We start from the raw sequence: 19,071 nt of genomic DNA on the forward strand, positions 1-19,071 counted from the left end.
TTTTTTTTCACCCATCAGAGGGTATTTTCTTCCCTGAATTGCATTATCTGATGCAGCCTTCAGCTCTCTTGGATTATCATGATCCTCAGCTACTAACAGGACAATCTCGAAGTTCAAGTTCCCTTCCTGTTTGAACGTTACATTCATTAACGCTACTCACTTCCTCTCTCTCTCGAGTTCACCAAGAACACAGGTAAATTTCACACAAACATTAGGAGTTATTATTTACACAGAAAAGATAGATAGATAGATAGATAGATAGATAGATAGATAGATAGATAGATAGATAGATAGATAGATAGATAGATGTAAAAGGCACTATATTATAGATAGATAGATAGATAGATAGATAGATAGATAGATAGATAGATAGATAGATAGATAGATAGATAGATAGATGTGAAAGGCACTATATTATAGATAGATAGATAGATAGATAGATAGATAGATAGATAGATAGATAGATAGATAGATAGATAGATAGATAGATAGATAGATAGATAGATGTGAAAGGCACTATATTATAGATAGATAGATAGATAGATAGATAGATAGATAGATAGATAGATAGATAGATAGATAGATAGATAGATAGATAGATAGATAGATGTAAAAGGCACTATATTATAGATAGATAGATAGATAGATAGATAGATAGATAGATAGATAGATAGATAGATAGATAGATAGATAGATAGATGTGAAAGGCACTATATTATAGATAGATAGATAGATAGATAGATAGATAGATAGATAGATAGATAGATAGATAGATAGATAGATAGATAGATGTGAAAGGCACTATATTATAGATAGATAGATAGATAGATAGATAGATAGATAGATAGATAGATAGATAGATAGATAGATAGATAGATAGATAGATAGATGTGAAAGGCACCATATTATAGATAGATAGATAGATAGATAGATAGATAGATAGATAGATAGATAGATAGATAGATAGATAGATAGATAAGAAAGGCACTATATAATAGATAGATAGATAGATAGATAGATAGATAGATAGATAGATAGATGTACCCGACTCCTCTCCTTTCTCTCATCGCCCCTTGCCAATATCCACCTTCTCCATTCAGTGGAGAATTTCTGCACACCAGCTAAGTTGCTCGATGCCAGTCATGCTTTTTGCAGGAGATGCCACTACACTGCAGTCCTATGGTGTAACTTTTCCCAAAGGAAATGTGACACCAAGGGGCTTTACTCCCACTTCTGTGCACATATCCAGGCATCAACATCACAATCTGACATCAGTGCTGCCAAATTTATATTCATGTATGGCACTTTCACACTGCCAGTGTATCTCACACCAGGTGAAGAGTTGGGTCGCTTCAGGTTACTCCTCTTAACCATCTTCTGTTTCTCTTCTCTTGGCAGAATTTCTAAGTGTTTGGGAGAAAGTGGCACCTCAGCGCATTGGACACTTCCATAGTGCATCTAGGAAACGAGCACATCAAGACTTGAAGGGCTTGGCTAATTACAAAGTAAGTCATTACATTTTCTAAAGACTTAAACATTTCTTCAGGATGGAGTTAATGTTAACATTTCCTAGAATTTAAACCCTAGTCCAGTACCCAGCTAGAGTGTCTTCAGTGTGGACGTTACACTCAGGGCCATCTTAACGTATGGGCACTGGCTGGGGGCCCCAGGAGCACAGGGGCCCACAAAGTTTCTGTTTTGCTATTAAACAAATACAACAGCTCACTAATTTACCAGGGGGCCTATGATACAATTTATTTTATGATGCAATTTATTTTACAATACAGTTTATTTTTGTATAGCCCAAATGCCTGTCTGTTCACCACAGTTGTACAGAGTAACTATCTGATTTAATATAGTCTTTCTGTCACTTCGAACCAGTCTGTTGTGGAAGGGCGAAGGTGGTGGCTCTGAGGTTAAGGATCTACACTTTAATCCAGAAGGTTGCCGGTTCGAATCCCCAGATCCTACTCTGCTGGGCCCTTGACCAAGGCCCTTAACCTGCATTTGCTCCAGGGGCATTATACAATGGCTGACCCTGCGCTCTGACCCCAAGGGATATGTGAAAACTGACAAATTCCTAAAGAGCAAAAAAATAAAAGGCATGTCAATGGTTTTAGAATCAGGGGGAGCTGCAGAGTCCAACTTTGGGTTTCTACTACACCTGGGAGTGCTTCCAGATAAAGCTGAAGAGCCACCTGAAGTGCTCCCCGGTGCAGCATATAAGGGACCACATCACTTCACTTGGGGAGCCAGAGTCGGGAGGAAGAGGACAAAGCTTGCCGGGGGCAGAATAAGAAAGGAGGAGACAAGATAAAGAAAACGTATGAAAAACGTTTCCCACGGGCCTTGTGTTGTGCTGCATTTGTGTCTGTGTCTTGTTGTGTCGGGTGTTTTGAGAGCTGGTGCGCCCCCTGGTGGTCACAATATGTAACCAAACACACCAAAATTAAAGCGGAAACAGCACTGAAAACACACAAGCGTAACAAAAGAGATGCAGCGAGAGCCAAGAGAGGACTTGGACACCCAACAGATGATGTTTATACTTGCTGCTTAAGCGGCATCTGTTGCTGCATTTTTTTCAACTTTACGCACAGTTCAAACGTACAGTGCATCCGGAAAGTATTCCCAGCGCATCACTTTTTCCACATTTTGTTATGTTACAGCCTTATTCCAAAATGGATTAAATTATTTTTTTTTCCTCAGAATTCTACACACAACACCCCATAATGACAACGTGAAAAAAGTTTACTTGAGGTTTTTGCAAATTTATTAAAAATAAAAAAACTGAGAAATCCCATGTACATAAGTATTCACAGCCTTTGCTCAATACTTTGTCGATGCACCTTTGGCAGCAATTTCAGCCTCAAGTCTTGTTGAATATGATGCCACAAGCTTGGCACACCTATCCTTGGCCAGTTTCGCCCATTCCTCTTTGCAGCACCTCTCAAGCTCCATCAGGTTGGATGGGAAGTGTCGGTGCACAGCCATTTTAAGATCTCTCCAGAGATGTTCAATCGGATTCAAGTCTGAGCTCTGGCTGGGCCACTCAAGGACATTCACAGAGTTGTCCTGAAGCCACTCCTTTGATATCTTGGCTGTGTGCTTAGGGTCGTTGTCCTGCTGAAAGATGAACCGTCGCCCCAGTCTGAGGTCAAGAGCGCTCTGGAGCAGGTTTTCATCCAGGATGTCTCTGTACATTGCTGCAGTCATCTTTCTCTTTATCCTGACTAGTCTCCCAGTCCCTGCCGCTGAAAAACATCCCCACAGCATGATGCTGCCACCACCATGCTTCACTGTAGGGATGGTATTGGCCTGGTGATGAGCGGTGCTTGGTTTCCTCCAAACGTGACGCCTGGCATTCACACCAAAGAGTTCAATCTTTGTGTCATCAGACCAGAGAATTTTCTTTCTAATGGTCTGAGAGTCCTTCAGTTGCCTTTTGGTAAACTCCAGGCGGGCTGCCATGTGCCTTTTACTAAGGAGTGGCTTCCATCTGGCCACTCTACCATACAGGCCTGATTGGTGGATTGCTGCAGAGATGGTTGTCCTTCTGGAAGGTTCTCCTCTCTCCACAGAGGACCTCTGGAGCTCTGACAGAGTGACCATCGGGTTCTTGGTCACCTCCCTGACTAAGGCCCTTCTCCCCCAATTGCTCAGTTTAGATGGCCGGCCAGCTCTAGGAAGAGTCCTGGTGGTTTCGAACTTCTTCCACTTACGGATGATGGAGGCCACTGTGCTCATTGGGACCTTCAAAGCAGCAAAAATCTTTCTGTAACCTTCCCCAGATTTGTGCCTCGAGACAATCCTGTCTCGGAGGTCTACAGACAATTCCTTTGACTTCATGCTTGGTTTGTGCTCTGACATGAACTGTCAACTGTGGGACCTTATATAGACAGATGTGTGCCTTTCCAAATCATGTCCAGTCAACTGAATTTACCACAGGTGGACTCCAATGAAGCTGCAGAAACATCTCAAGGATGATCAGGGGAAACAGGATGCACCTGAGCTCAATTTTGAGCTTCATGGCAAAGGCTGTGAATACTTATGTACATGTGCTTTCTCAATTTTTTTATTTTTAATAAATTTACAAAAATCTCAAGTAAACTTTTTTCATGTTGTCATTATGGGGTGTTGTGTGTAGAATTCTGAGGAAAAAAATGAATTTAATCCATTTTGGAATAAGGCTGTAACATAACAAGATGTGGAAAAAGTGATGCGCTGTGAATACTTTCTGGATGCACTGTAGAAGCATCCTTCAAACTCCAGATCAAATTTCTCTTTGAACTTAGTGTTTGAAATCTGGAAATTTAGAAGTTCGAACCATTCAAAGTACGAGGCACCATTGTACTTGCTATATCAGAAAAAACAAATTGCAAATATTATTGTGAGCGTCTGCTTTTTTTTTATTCTTATATGCATGTACAATGGTGCCTGCTCAAAAAAATTAAAGGAACACTTTGAAAACACATCAGATCTCAATGGGAAAAAATCCTGCTGGGTATCTCTACTGATATGGTCATGTGTTAGGAATGAAAGGAGGTCACGTCGTTTGATGGAAATGAAAATGATCAACCGACAGAGGGCTGAATTCAAAGACACACCGAAAATCAAAGGGAAAAAATGATGTAGAAGGCAGGCGAGTTCATTTTGCCGAAATTTCATTGCAGGAACCCCAAATCATACTCAGTAGTTTGTATGCACTCCCATACCTGACAACATTGTGGGGGGGACATGTGTGGGAGGGGAGTGCATGCTCCTAATGAGACAATGGATTGTGTCCTGGGGGATCTCCTCCAAGATCTGGACCAGAGCATCACTGAGCTCCTGGACAGTCTGAGGGTGCAACCTGGTGGAGTTGTTTGGACCAAAACATAATGTCCCACCCAGAGGTGTTCTATTGGATTGAGGTCAGGCGAGTGAGTGTGGGGGCCAGTCAATGGTATCAAATCCTTCATCCTCCAGGAACTGCCTGCATACTCTCGCCACATGAGGCCTGGCATTGTCGTGCACCAGGAGGAGCCCAGGAGCCACTGCACCTTGGGTCCAAGGATTTCATCCCGATACCTAATGGCAGTCAAGGTGCCGTTGTCTAGCCTGTAGAGGTCTGTGTGTCCCTCCATGGATATGCCTCCCCAGAGCATCAATGACTCACCACCAAGCCGGTCAGGCTGAATGATGTTACAGGCAGCATAATGTTCTCCTTGGCTTCTCCAGACCCTTTCACGTCTGTCACATGTGTTCAGGGTGAACCTGTTCTCATCTGTGAAAGGCATAGGGCGCCAGTGGTGGACCTGCCAATTCTGGTATTCTATGGCAAATGCCAATTGAGCTTCACGGTGCCGGGAGGGCAGTGAGCACAGGGCTCACTAGAAGACATCTGGCCCTCAAGAAATCCTCATGAAGTCTGTTTCTGATTGTTTGGTCAGAGAAGTCCACACCAGTGGCCTGCATGCTGGAGGTCATTTTGTAGGCTCTGACTGTGCTCATCCTGTTCCTCTTTGCACCAAGGAGCAGATACCGGTGGGTCCTGCTGATGGGTTAAGGATCTTCTACGAGGGGCCCTGTCCAGCTCTCCTAGAGTAACTGTCTGTCTCCTGGAATCTCCTCCATGCCCTTGAGACTGTGCTGGGAGACACAGCAAACCTTCTGGCAATGCCACGTATTGATGTGCCTGCCATTCTGGAGAAGTTGGACTGCCTGTGCCACCTCTGTAGGGTCCAGGTATGGCCTCATGCTACCAGTAGTGACACTCACCGTAGCCAAAGGAAAAATGAGTGACAAAACAGATGAGGAGGGAAAAATGTCAGTGGCCTCACTCTACTTGTTAAACCATTCATTCCTTTTTTGGGGTCTTCTCACTGTTGCCCCTCTAGTTCACCAAAGCAGTAGAAACTGATTAACAAGCCCCTCTGCTACTTCAATGACCAGATCAATAGCCCAGAAGTTTCACTGACTTGATGCTAGACTCTCGCTAAGCAAAGGAATGTCTCCATTTGAAACAAACACAAATTCTATCACATTTGAGAAGTTATCTGTCAGGTTTTAGTGAAACATTGACTGTCCTGTCTTTATTTTTGAATTACAATGCTTCATTTTGGGGTTCCCAAGGGTGGAAATTGCTGAAAAATGCCTTCAGGATGTCAGGGCTAATAGCTCCATCCATCAAATTTTGTACACAGCACTTCAGGTCCCCTGTATTATTCAGTTTGCATCAATATGATAAACCACTCTGACACACAAATCTCAAAAGTAGTCTCAACCAGTCCTAGGGGGGCTGTTCAGAATAAAGTGGAAAAGGTATGGCTGGGAGTTTCCTGGTGCTTTTATCTTCTTGCTCTTTCTAATGTTCTCATGGTGATTTTGTTTCTTCCTCTTGCAGTAGAAGACTGGTACTGTCGGATCGAGAATGACAGAAACACAGGGCATAAACAATGAGACGGAGCTGGCGGTGCAGAACGTCAAGGCGTACCTGCTGAAACACAGCACCAAATCTAACATTAGCTTGTGAGTACAACATGAGTAAAGTGGACACCACTCTCATAGTGCAATGCCTGTTTTTACTTGAGAAGTTGTTCAGTAATGTTATAATGAACTTGGTGTGACAGATGACTGGAGGGCTGAAGGGGACACAAGGATGAACTAGAGCAGGAGGGGCTCTAAATCAGAAGAAATCACTCTGGAGAGCAGAGTGCTCCCCTTGAATCCAGAGTGGTAATAAAAGGCATCACAACCTGATGATGAGTCCGGTAAGGGACAGGGGCTCCAATTGTCATTTTATGAGAAACGCCAGGACGTCATTGGTATTCCTCGAAGCGCTTCAGCGGGCAGCAGTTGAACCCATCAATGGACAGGTACAATATGCGATACTCAGCCAGAGGAGCTGTTCTGAGGGCCTCAGCAGTGGAGTGCCGCCATGAGTGAGTGTCTGGGTGGGGGGTCTCAGAACTTGACCGAGTAATTTACTCTCAGGTTGCCCTTCATCTTATTCTCTCAATGACTCGCTCGCTGATAACGGTGCATCATTCACTTGCTCACAGCAAAAGTCCATGAGGCTCAGCCAACAGTATCTAAAGAGGTTCTTCTGACAGAAGACCACATGTGGATGTGAACCTTATGAATCTAATTGGCATCTGTTAATCTTGGATCTTTGTCAGACTTTCTCCAGCTTTTTTTCACCTGGAATGTAACAGGTCTTCAGTGCAGGGCAAACAGCGGCTAATGAAACACTTCACGTGATTTGTGCTTGGAGGGTCTTGGGGCAGTGCCATGCTATACAGCGCCCTCCATAATTTTTGGGACAAAGGCACATTTTTCCTTGATTTCCCCCCTCTGCTCCACAGTTTCAAAATTACAAATCAAACAATTCAGGCGTGATTAAAAGTGCACAGTGCAGACTTTTGTTTAAGGGGATTTGCAGACATTTTGGTCACACCATGTAGAAATGATGACACTTTTATACATGTTAAAACTCCCCCCAAATTTCAGGGCATCATAATGTTTTTGACAGAGCCATGGCAGGTCTATTACAGCCGTCATATTTAGGACTACTTGATGTCTGCAATTCATAGACCTCACCAGGTGCTGAGGATCTTCCTTCATTAACCAACTGCACTCATCCCATCAGGAGATTTTGAGGGAACTCTGAGGACACTCTCAGGAAGGAAGTCTGCTCTCACATTGTCCAAAATGACATCCCTCTGAAACTTCTGTCTTAGACTAAAAAGATGATCAGCAACTCCCTCCTTTGGGATCAGAAGGCTGAGATTCAGTCTGTCCAGCCAAGCATAGTGCCAAGAGGCTCAGAAGACTGAAGAGCAGTTCTTACGTCAAGTAGGGAACTTCAGCATCTAAACAGAGTCATGCTTTTCTCTATAATAATGATAATCATCCCTCCCCCAAACTATGCGACTCTTCAATTCCACCAGAGGGGGTAAACGTTGAACATTATTCAAGTTATTGTCTGTTTTTTACTTGCATTTTTTATTACTCTTTAATTTAATATTTTTTGCTGCTGGAGTATGTGAATTTCCCCCTGAGATTAATAAAGTATCTATCTATCTATCTATCTATCTATCTATCTATCTATCTATCTATCTATCTATCTATCTATCTATCTATCATATAGTGCCTTTCATATCTATCTATCTATCTATCTATCTATCTATCTATCTATCTATCTATCTATCTATCTATCTATCTATCAACTCTTTACATTTATATAGCACTTTTCTCACTAGTCAAAGGGCTACAGTGAGTGGGGAGACATGTTGTAGAACACCAGATCGCGTGAAACATCTACAAAAGAAGATGTTTCAGCTATTATGGCATTGGTTGCTTGCGGACAGTTGAGGGCATGATGTGCTCACCACAACACATTGAACTTCTCCGCAGAAAAGTTCTTCCAGAACTGAAAAAGTTACGTCTCAATGTTTTTCAACAAGATCTGGCCTCGAGTCACACACTGAAACAAGTGAAGACATTTTTCGATGAGAATCAAATGAACATTCTGGAGGGGCCTGGAAACCCTCTTGATTGAACCCCAATTGAAAATTTGTGGTCTATTTGTAAGCAACGACTTTGTGGAATGGACTGCACAACCAAGGAGAAGACGATTCAGGCCCTAATTCAAGTTTGGTACCGATACCCCAGAATCCTCCAAGACCGCTCAGAATTGATGGATTCTGTGCCAAAATCACATTGAAACGCTTCTCAAGAGTCGAGGAGGTCATATCATGTACTGACGTGAGTATATGAATATTACTCAACAAAAAAATTGAGCAAAACTGATTTTTGATGTTTTTAGAGTTTGTTTCAACTAATTTGCACAAGGGTGTAGCTATTAATGGGTTGAAACACAGTAATTCATTAAAATTATACAAATAATTATATAAGTAAGGCAGGCTTTGGAAAGGAACTGACTTGTTGTACAACTGGAATATGAATGGTACACAATGGGCGAGAAGGTTGGAGCTTGCCGTGATTGTTTGTGTATATCGGGGACTATAAGATGAGGGACTCTACACCAGGGATTAAGCCACTGAAGCCTCCCACTACCCGACGCCACTGTCTATTTTTAAACCTGTCTTGTGTTTTTATCATTTAGGGCAGCTGTGCCTTTCCTGTGTTATTAGTTCAAACCCCATTTAGCTGCAGGCTGGTAATGTCATTTCTTTATAATAAAAATAATCTGCAGATAATATTGTTCAGTCAGTTCTGTCTTATATGTGCTTACAGCAACATTTCCAGCCATTCTGTCAATTCTGTCTTTCACCGTGTTGTTAGACAGTGGTACAGTCTTGAATTTGCTAGTGACCTGAGGTCCGCACATTATTCTGCCATTTTAATGCAAGCCGCTTTAACACAGTCATATGAAAAAGTCTGGGAACCCCTCTTAATTCTTTGGATTTTTGTTTCTCGTTGGCTGAACTTCCTTTGAATATCTGATATGCCTTATGGAAAGAGTAGGATTTCAGCAGTGACATGAAGTTTATTGAATTAACAGAAAATATGCAATATGCATCATAACTGAATTAGACAGGTGCATAAATTTGGGCGCCCTGATAGATAGATAGATAGATAGATAGATAGATAGATAGATAGATAGATAGATAGATAGATAGATAGATAGATAGATAGATAGATAGATAGATAGATAGATAGATACTTTATTAATCCCAAGGGGAAAATCACATACTCCAGCTGCAGCATACTGATACAAAAAACAATATTAAATTAAAGAGTAATAAAAATGCAGGTAAAAACAGACAATAACTTTGAATAATGTTAACGTTTACCCTGCTGGGTGGAATTGCACTCCATTTTTCGTTGGAACATCTGGAGAACAGAGACGCTATGGTCTGTATGCTGTTTGTTGATTTTAGCTCGCCTTTTAATACCATCATCCCTCAGAATCTGATCAGCAAACTGGGCCCATTGGGACTGGGCATACCTCTGCAAAACTGGATATTGGACTTTCTAATGGATAGGCCACAGTACGTACGGGTAAGGAAGAATAAATCAGATACCATCTCCTTGAGCACAGGTTCTCCACAGGGGTGTGTTCTAAGTCCCCTCCTCTTCACGCTCATGACCCACGATTGTTGTGCCAAGTTCAGCACAAACCAAATTATTAAGTATGCGGACGACACAACAGTGGTGGGTCTCATTCGAGGTGATGGGGAGGGGGATTACAGAGAGGAGGTGAAGTCATTTGTGGAATGGTGTGATAAAAACAATCTGATACTGAATGTCGAAAAAAACGAAAGAACTGGTGATCAACTTCAGAAAGAAACAGCTGATACATATCCCGGTCTACATTAAGAACACTGCTGTGGAAATTGTGCAGTCTACTAAGTTCCTGGGAGTCAATGTGACGAACAACCTCACCTGGTCCCTGCACACCTCCTCCATCATCAAGAAAGCTCACCAGTGCTTGATCCTTCTGCGGAGGCTAAAGAGGGCCCATCTCAGTAAGTCAGTCCTCACCACTTTTTACAGAGGGACCATAGAGAGCGTGCTAACCTGCTGCAGCTCTCTGTGGCAGGAGAGCTGCAGCGCTTCGGACTGGAAAGCACTGAGGAAAGTGGTGAGGGCTGCAGAGAGGATCATTGGAGCCCTGTTGCCTAATGTACAAGACTTGGCAAAGCAACGCTGTCTGGCCAGAGCTGTGCGGATTTCTAGAGACCCTACTTATCCTGCCTCTGAACTCTCTTCCCTCATGCCCTCAAGCAGAAGGTACCGCAGCCTGAAATGTAGAACTACCAGGTTTAAAAATAGTTTTTTTCCTACTGCCGTTCGTCTTTTAAATGAAGCATTTTAGTATTTTATTGTAGGCATTTTTAATTCAGAATTTTATGTATTATCAATTTAGACTTTTATGCACTTTTAATTAGAAATTTTTATGCACCTCTAATCAGAATTTTTGTGCATCTTTAATCAGAATTTTTCTGCACTTTTAATTAGAATGTAATTGATTTTAACTATGTGTTTTTATTAATGTCTTGTGCATCGTATTTTCGTTCTGCAGCACATCTTGGATGATCTGCTGAATGACAAATAAAGTTGAATTGAATTGAAGAGTCGCATAGTTTGGGGGAGGAACGATGATCTCAGTCTGTCAGTGGAGCTGGACGGTGACAGCAGTCTGTCGCTGAAGCTGCTCCTCTGTCTGGAGATGATCCTGTTCAGTGGATGCAGTGGATTCTCAATAATTGATAGGAGCCTGCTGAGCGCCCGTCGCTCTGCCACAGATGTCAAACTGTCCAGCTCCATGCCTACAATAGAGCCTGCCTTCCTCACCAGTTTGTGCAGGCGTGCGGCGTCCCTCCACCGCGTAGAAGAGGGCACTCACCACAACCGTCTGATAGAACATCTGCAGCATCTTATTGCAGATGTTGAAGGACGCCAGTCTTCTAAGGAAGTATAGCCGGCTCTGTCCTCTCTTGCACAAAGAATCAGTATTGGCAGTCCGGTCCAATTTATCATCCAGTTGCACTCCCAGGTATTTATAGGTCTGCACCATCTGCACACAGTCACCTCTGATGATCACGGGGTCCATGAGGGGTCTGGTCCTCCTAAAATCCACCACCAGCTCTTTGGTTTTGCTGGTGTTCAGGTGTAGGTGGTTTAAGTCGCACCATTTAACAAAGTCCTTGATGAGGTTCCTATACTCCTCCTCCTGCCCATTCCTGATGCAGCCCACAATAGCAGTGCTGTCAGCGAACTTTTGCACGTGGCAGGACTCCGAGTTGTATTGGAAGTCTGATGTATATAGGCTGAACAGGACCGGAGAAAGTACAGTCCCCTGTGGCGCTCCTGTGCTGCTGACCACAATGTCAGACCTGCAGTTCCTGAGACGCACATACTGAGGTCTGTCTGTAAGATAGTCCACGATCCATGCCACCAGGTATCAATCTACTCCCATCTCTGTCAGCTTGTCCCTAAGGAGCAGAGGTTGGATTGTGTTGAAGGCACTAGAGACGTCTAGAAACATAATTCTTACAGCACCACTGCCTCTGTCCAAGTGGGAGAGTGATCGGTGTAGTATATAGATGATGGCATCCTCTGCTCCCACCTTCTCCTGTTATGCAGAGGGTTGAGGGCGTGACGGACCTGTGGCCTCAGGTGGTGAAGCAGCAGCCGCTCCATGGTCTTCATCACATGTGATGTCAGAGCGACAGGCCGGAAGTCATTCAGCTCACTAGTACTTAATATGATTTACACTCAGTTAATTTAGAATTATATGCCAATAATCACTGGTGTCCCATCCAGGGTTGGTTCTCCCCCTATTTTTTGATTTTGACAATACACTGGTGGATGGACAAAAGTGGATATAAACGAAAAGAAAAGAAGACTCATGTTGTAAGTGTAAACATGACCAACGAATCCTCTCAGAGTTAACCACCTTCTTGGTTTAATTATTCCTGTATAGATACGACCACCTGTCTCAGGTTCTGTGCAGGATTTTGGATGAGCGACCAGACAATGCCGTGGATGTGTTTGAAGATATCAGTAAAGAAGTGAAACATGAGCGCTTTTCTAAAAAACTGGACACGCTACACGAGGAGACTGACGTTTTGAGTACCTTGGAGATCGCCGAGGTCCAGAAGTCTTTGTTTGTGAAGAATCCAGAAGCAGAGCAGGAGGATGTAAGGGGTGCTCCTTATTTACAGCCTTCAGTAGAGGTTATAAACATAAAGTGGATGAGTATTTTCTAAAGTTAATATGGGAGTCTCTCACTCGAGTTCCAGAAATTACACAAGGCACTGAGTAGTTGTTATACTTATGTTTAAATTCATTTCTTCTGTTTATTTTTAATCCTATTATTTATGTTATTTATATTATTTGCATAATGATGTACTTTCTTTTAATTTAGTTTCTTGACCAGAAGAGGTGGGGTTAAGGGTGGAACTGGAAGTGATGTCAAAGTTTCTTGTGCTGATGATCTTTTTTCTCCTGAGGATGGGAAAGGGAAATGCATGAGGACAACAGCACCAACCCTTGGCTTGGAGTGGAATTTCATTTATTAAAGGAGCTCTGAAACTGCTCCTCTAAACACACGTGTGTGACACTGTGTTGTTTCTGACCCATTTTACTGATTCTTAGACTTTGAATCTTGTTCTGATACTTCTGAAAGTTTGGATGGACTTTTGCTTTTGATCTTTGTGTATTTCCTGGTATTCTTTTCTGGTCACCTCCATTACGTTTGGCAATTTATCCCTCTGATCAACTATAAATTTGCATTCCATCTGATGGATTGACACACCCATTGCAGTGTGAGTTTCTGCTTTGTGCCCAATACTCCTAAAACTGTCTTGGGCTATCTACCCACCTAATTAAGGACTAAATGTGTCCAGGAAAGGGAAGTTGGTACTTTTTCTGTAGTGCAGCATGGTGGGATCATGGTTAGTGCTGCTGCCTCACAACTCCACAAGACTGCATTTTCATTTCACTATATGAACTTTGGTGGCTTAGCTAATGATAAGATAGCTGTTGCCATCTAATAATGGGCTTTCAGCTTGAAGTATAATGGACCAAATTGTGGTCCAATATGCCCAGTTGTACAACAGGTTTACAATTAAAGGCATTTTTAACATTTAAACAGAGCAGGCCCAACTTGTTGTGACCTTCAAGTGGAACATGACACATACAGATGGAAGTTTGTCGTTGTTCCTTCCAAAATCCTATGGTTGAAGTCAGCATATTTTACAACTGTACAGTCAGAATGATTCATCATTAGAGTGTTAGTAATAGAGTCGATTATTTGTGTTTTTTATTTTATTTTTGTTTTTTAATTGAGTGAGTGTGAGAGTGCCTGGCTAAGGACTGGCACCTACCCACAGTGGGTTCCTGCCACTCAGTATAGGCTTTAATAATTCATTAATTGTGCATTAAATTAGTTTTGATAAAGTTTAAATAATTTTAAAGTAAAATATTTTTTTTTAAATTATACCTATTTTATATAACCAACTACAACCCCAAATCAGAAAAAGTTGCAACAGTATGGAAAATGCAAATAAATAAAAAATTGGGAGTGGTCTCCCCTCGACTTTCTCGTATACTCAGATATGGGGATGGATATTTGAGGAGACAATGATTATATTTTTTTATATTATGTACATTAAAGAACCATTAACAACAAATCAAATCAAGTGAATAATATATTGAACAATTATTACAAAAGTAAAGTTGAATAAATCAGACTCTGCAGCTGCATGAATAAAAAGTACCACAACCGGTTAGCGGAAATTGCTCAAAACTTGATAGAAATCTACATTTTGTACCTAATACTTGTATGTAAAATAATATATTTTTTAAAATTCATACCTATTTTATATAACCAACTACAACCCCAAATCAGAAAAAGTTGCAACAGTATGGAAAATGCAAATAAATAAAAAATTGGGAGTGGTCTCCCCTCGACTTTCTCGTATACTCAGATATGGGGATGGATATTTGAGGAGACAATGATTATATTTTTTATATTATGTACATTAAAGAACCATTAACAACAAATCAAATCAAGTGAATAGATAGATAGATAGATAGATAGATAGATAGATAGATAGATAGATAGATAGATAGATAGATAGATAGGATACTTTATTAATCCCTAATGGGAAAATCACAATAAATATGAATAATATATTGAACAATTATTAATGAATAATATATTAATGAATAATATATTGAACAATTATTACAAAAGTAAAGTTGAATAAATCAGACTCTGCAGCTGCATGAATAAAAAGTACCACAACCGGTTAGCGGAAATTGCTCAAAACTTGATAGAAATCTACGTTTTGTACCTAATACTTGTATGTAAAATTTGGTTGTCCTAAGTAGAGAAAAGCCAAGCAAAATGACACCTTTTATTGGCTAACTAAAAAGATTACACTATGCAAGCTTTCGAGGCAACTCAGGCCCCATTACATCTTGCCTGAAGAAGGGGCCTAAGTTACCTCGAAAGCTTGCATATTGTAATCTTTTTAGTTAGCCAATAAAAGGTGTCATTTTGCTTGGCTTTTCTCTACATTCATAATGGCTAACACGGTACAACACCCTAGTACTACAGTTGTCCTAAGTGAAAGTGTACTCAAGTTATCGTGTTTGCATACACACTGTGACACTAGGGGTCGCTGCTGCCCCGTAAAACCCACAGACAACACGTCTAAACACCAGGTAAAAGTCCCAGTAATATTTTTATTATTACAATAATGTGCACAAAGCACCTCCACCTCCACAATACTCAATGCAATAATCAATAATCACAATAATAATACAATAAATCAATCCTCCTCTCCACCCAGCGGCTCTGTCACTCTTCCTCCCAACTCCGGCTCTCCTGCTGGGTTTCCCACAGTCCTTTAAATAGTCCTTGACCCGGAAGTGCTCCTGTCCTTCAGTCCACGTGATTCCATCGCACTTCCGGGTCAGATAAAGAGTTATATTTTTCTTCAGCCCCAAAGTACTTCAGTTCTTCCGTCCCCATGACTTTGGAGTACTTCTGGGCTATACGGGAAATAAAAATCCCCTTGTCTTCCTGCTGCGTCCCGCGGTGGCCCCCAGGGTCCCCAACAGGGCTGTGAAACCGAACTCCATCTCCCATGGTGCCCTGCGGGAATCCTGGGCACTTCTATGCTGCAGGGGAGATGCCATCTAGTGGCCTGGATGTGTCGGCTGGGATGAGTTGCCGGCCGTTCATCAAAACACATACACACAAACACGGACATAATTCCAAAATGGTATTTTTGGACTCAGGGAGTTCTAAAACATCGAGATTCATCAAAATCATGAAATTGGATTTTTGGACAATTACAGTACTTTCCTTGCGAGAAAGTAAATCGGACTCAGGGAGGTCTAAAATATTGAGATTCATCAAAATCTCGAAGTCACATTTTTGGACGATTACAATACTTTCCCTATACTTTGCATACAAGAAAGTAAAAAAAAAAAAAAACAAGATGCAATGATTCTTAAATGTACTTTGACTTTTATTTCATTGCAGACAGTATGAACCCCTAAAGATGTGTCATCTTCGTTTCATTTGTTCATATTCATCCATTCCTGCATTTCAGGCCTGTAACACATTCCAAATAAAGTTGGGACAGTAAAGCATTCAGCCTTTTGTAATGTCACCACAACAAGTGGCTTCAAAGATGTTTTGGCATTCAGGATACCAAGCGATGAAGTGTTTCCGGTGTTTTGTCCCAGTCTCCCTGCAAGCACGTCTTAAGTTGTGTAACAGTCTGGGGTCATCACTGTCATAGTTTTTGTTTCTAAATTCTTCAGACATTGCCTAGTGGTGACAGGTGAGGACTGCAGGCAGGCCAGTCCAGTACCCGGACCCTCCTCTTCCACAGCCATGCCTTTGTAACGTGTGCAGAATGGGGTTTTGCATTGTCTTGTTGAAAAATGCATGGACATCCCTGGAAAAGATGTCATCTTGAAGGCAGCACTTGTTGCTCTAAAATCTCAATGTACTTTTCTGCATTAATGCTGCCATCACAGAATTGCCAAGGGCACTGAAAGAACCCCAATACCATAAACAGTCCCAGGCTTTTGGACTTACAGCTGATAACAGTCTGGATGTTTATTGGTCTGAAGCACACAGTGTCCATCTGGAATACTGATTCGTCTGACCACAATACATGTTCCCACTGTGTGATGGTCCATTCCAGATGCCCCCCGAGTCCAGAGAAGTCAATGCCGCTACTTCACGTGGTTAACATAAAGATTCTTTTTTGCACAGTAAGGTATAAAGTGGCATTTGTGAATACAACTCTGTATTGTAGTGCTTGACAAAGGTTTGCCAAAGTCATCAGGCCTTGCCCATGTGGTTAGATCAGCTACTGATGAGCAACGTTACTTGATGCAGTGCCTACCGTCTGAGGGATCGCAGATCACGGTTGTTCAGCTTAGGCTTGCCCCCATGCCCTTTATGCACTGAAATTCTTCCAGATTCTTTGAATCATTTAATGATACTATGCACTGCAGAAGGAGAAATATGCAAATCCCTTCTAACCTTTTTCTTTGAGTAATGCTGGAGTATATGAATTTCCCCTTGGGATTAACAAAGTATCTATCTATCTATCTATCTATCTATCTATCTATCTATCTATCTATCTATCTATCTATCTAGTGCCTTTCATATCTATCTATCTATCTATCTATTATATAGTGCCTTTCATATCTATCTATTATATAGTGCCTTTCATATCTATCTATCTATCTATTATATAGTGCCTTTCATATTTATCTATCTATCTATCTATTATATAGTGCTTTTCATATCTATCTATCTATCTATCTATCTATCTATTATATAGTGCCTTTCATATCTATCTATCTATCTATCTATCTATCTATCTATCTATCTATCTATCTATCTATCTATCTATCATATAGTGCCTTTCATATCTATCTATCTATCTATCTATCTATCTATCTATCTATCTTACTGTTTTTAAACACTTCAATAATTTTCTCACACGTGTTGACAAACTGGGGATCCTCTGCCCATCTTTGTTCCTCAAAAACTCAGCCTTTAGTGGATACCAAATCATGATAACAATCACCTGTTGACCTCACCTGTTTGAAATCCCATCATTATTTTACCTCATTTCTGGCCCTAATTTGCCCCCGTCCCAACCTTTTTTTGGAACGTGTTGTCCGCCTGAAATCCGGGAATGGATGGATATGAACAAATGAAATGATGTTGACCAGACAAAACATGAAATATCTTAGATTGGTAGGTTCGTACTGTCTGAAATGAAATAAAAGTCAAAGTAAATTTAAGAATCACTGCGTATTTTCCATACCATCCCAACTTTTCACTGATTTAGGGTTGTAGGAAAGCAATGATAATAATCACAAATAAGCTATATAAACTCTTTCTCCATGGCTCAATGTAACATTTTTGTTTTTAAACAGTTTGAGTCTCCACTTCCCAATATCATGGAGATGGCGTCCTCCTTTGAGCAGGCCGGTGTAGGCCTATGTCGTGATGAGATGTTTCACATTTTCCTTTCGATCAAGCAGTTAGTGGATATGGTACCACTGAAGAAGTGCCGCTTATGGGGCAAGATTCTAGGCATCAAAGGAAACTATATTGTGGTGGAGGCCGAGTATCTGGAAGGGGAAGATGATGAAGGGATGGAAGGGGAAAACGAAGGTGAAGAGGAGGAAGCAGAAGAAATGCAAGAAGAGGATGAAAGTGCAGAGCGACTGCCCAAGTCCGCCTACAAGCCACCACCTTCTGTTCCCAAAGAGGAAAACCGCACTGGTGTCAACAAGTACACCTATTTTGTGTGTGGTGAGCCTGGAAGACCCTGGGTCAAGCTGCCCATGGTGACTCCAGCTCAAATTGTTGGAGCCAGGAGTATCCAAAAATTCTTCACTGGCTTTCTAGATACTCCAATTATCAGTTACCCACCTTTCCCAGGGAATGAAGCCGACTACCTGCGTGCCCAGATTGCCCGCATCTCTGCGACCACCCACGTCAGCCCATTAGGCTTCTACCAGTTTGAAGGAGCAGAGGATGAAGAGGAGGAGGAGGAGGAGGAGGAGGAAGAAGAAGGAGGAGCTGCAAAAGACACATTCGAGGAAAACCCAGAATTTGAAGGGATACCTCCTGCAGAACTAATTGAGTCATTGTCCAACTGGGTCCACCATGTCCAGTACATTCTTCCACAGGTACTGTTCCTTTCAAATATGTCATTTTTTTGATAAGCTGTGTGGTCAAGTGGCTAAGGGGCTGGACCCCACCATTACTTCCTTGAAAAGGTCTGAGTAAATCGTATAATGTACGTGTAAAAAACATGCACCTTTGCTGCCTAGTTGTTATGTGTGAATCATTTTAATATGATGATTGTTTGAATTAAGTAATTTGGCAATGAAATGGCAAACTCTTTAAACTTGCATGTCATTGAAGTTTACATGTGTGCAGAAGTTGATAACGTAATGGGGAATGCCAGGGAGGCACTTAGTGAATTGGAAATTGTAGAAGTAGAAGTGCTGCTTTGATTAAATAGGCTATGTAGGACCAGATAACATTCATCACAGAGTGCG

The 19,071-nt window shown here is 41.5% G+C and overlaps 2 protein-coding genes across 2 annotated transcripts in view; both read left to right on the forward strand.

The window, feature by feature from the left end:
- The window catches only part of sympk (symplekin), a 581,858-nt gene that overhangs the window by 226,848 nt on the left and 335,939 nt on the right, over positions 1-19,071 (forward strand). The gene's annotated exons all lie outside the window — the stretch shown is intronic.
- LOC114641940 (radial spoke head protein 4 homolog A-like) overlaps positions 6,410-19,071 on the forward strand; it is a 48,159-nt gene continuing 35,497 nt past the window's right edge. Inside the window, exons 1-3 of the mRNA XM_028790958.2 lie at positions 6,410-6,507; positions 12,434-12,650; positions 17,935-18,696. Of these exons, the coding sequence (XP_028646791.1) occupies positions 6,410-6,507; positions 12,434-12,650; positions 17,935-18,696 (1,077 nt within the window). The remainder of the gene's footprint in view (positions 6,508-12,433; positions 12,651-17,934; positions 18,697-19,071) is intronic.

Source organism: Erpetoichthys calabaricus, chromosome 1, assembly GCF_900747795.2.
Source record: "Erpetoichthys calabaricus chromosome 1, fErpCal1.3, whole genome shotgun sequence".
Taxonomy (NCBI): domain Eukaryota; kingdom Metazoa; phylum Chordata; class Cladistia; order Polypteriformes; family Polypteridae; genus Erpetoichthys; species Erpetoichthys calabaricus.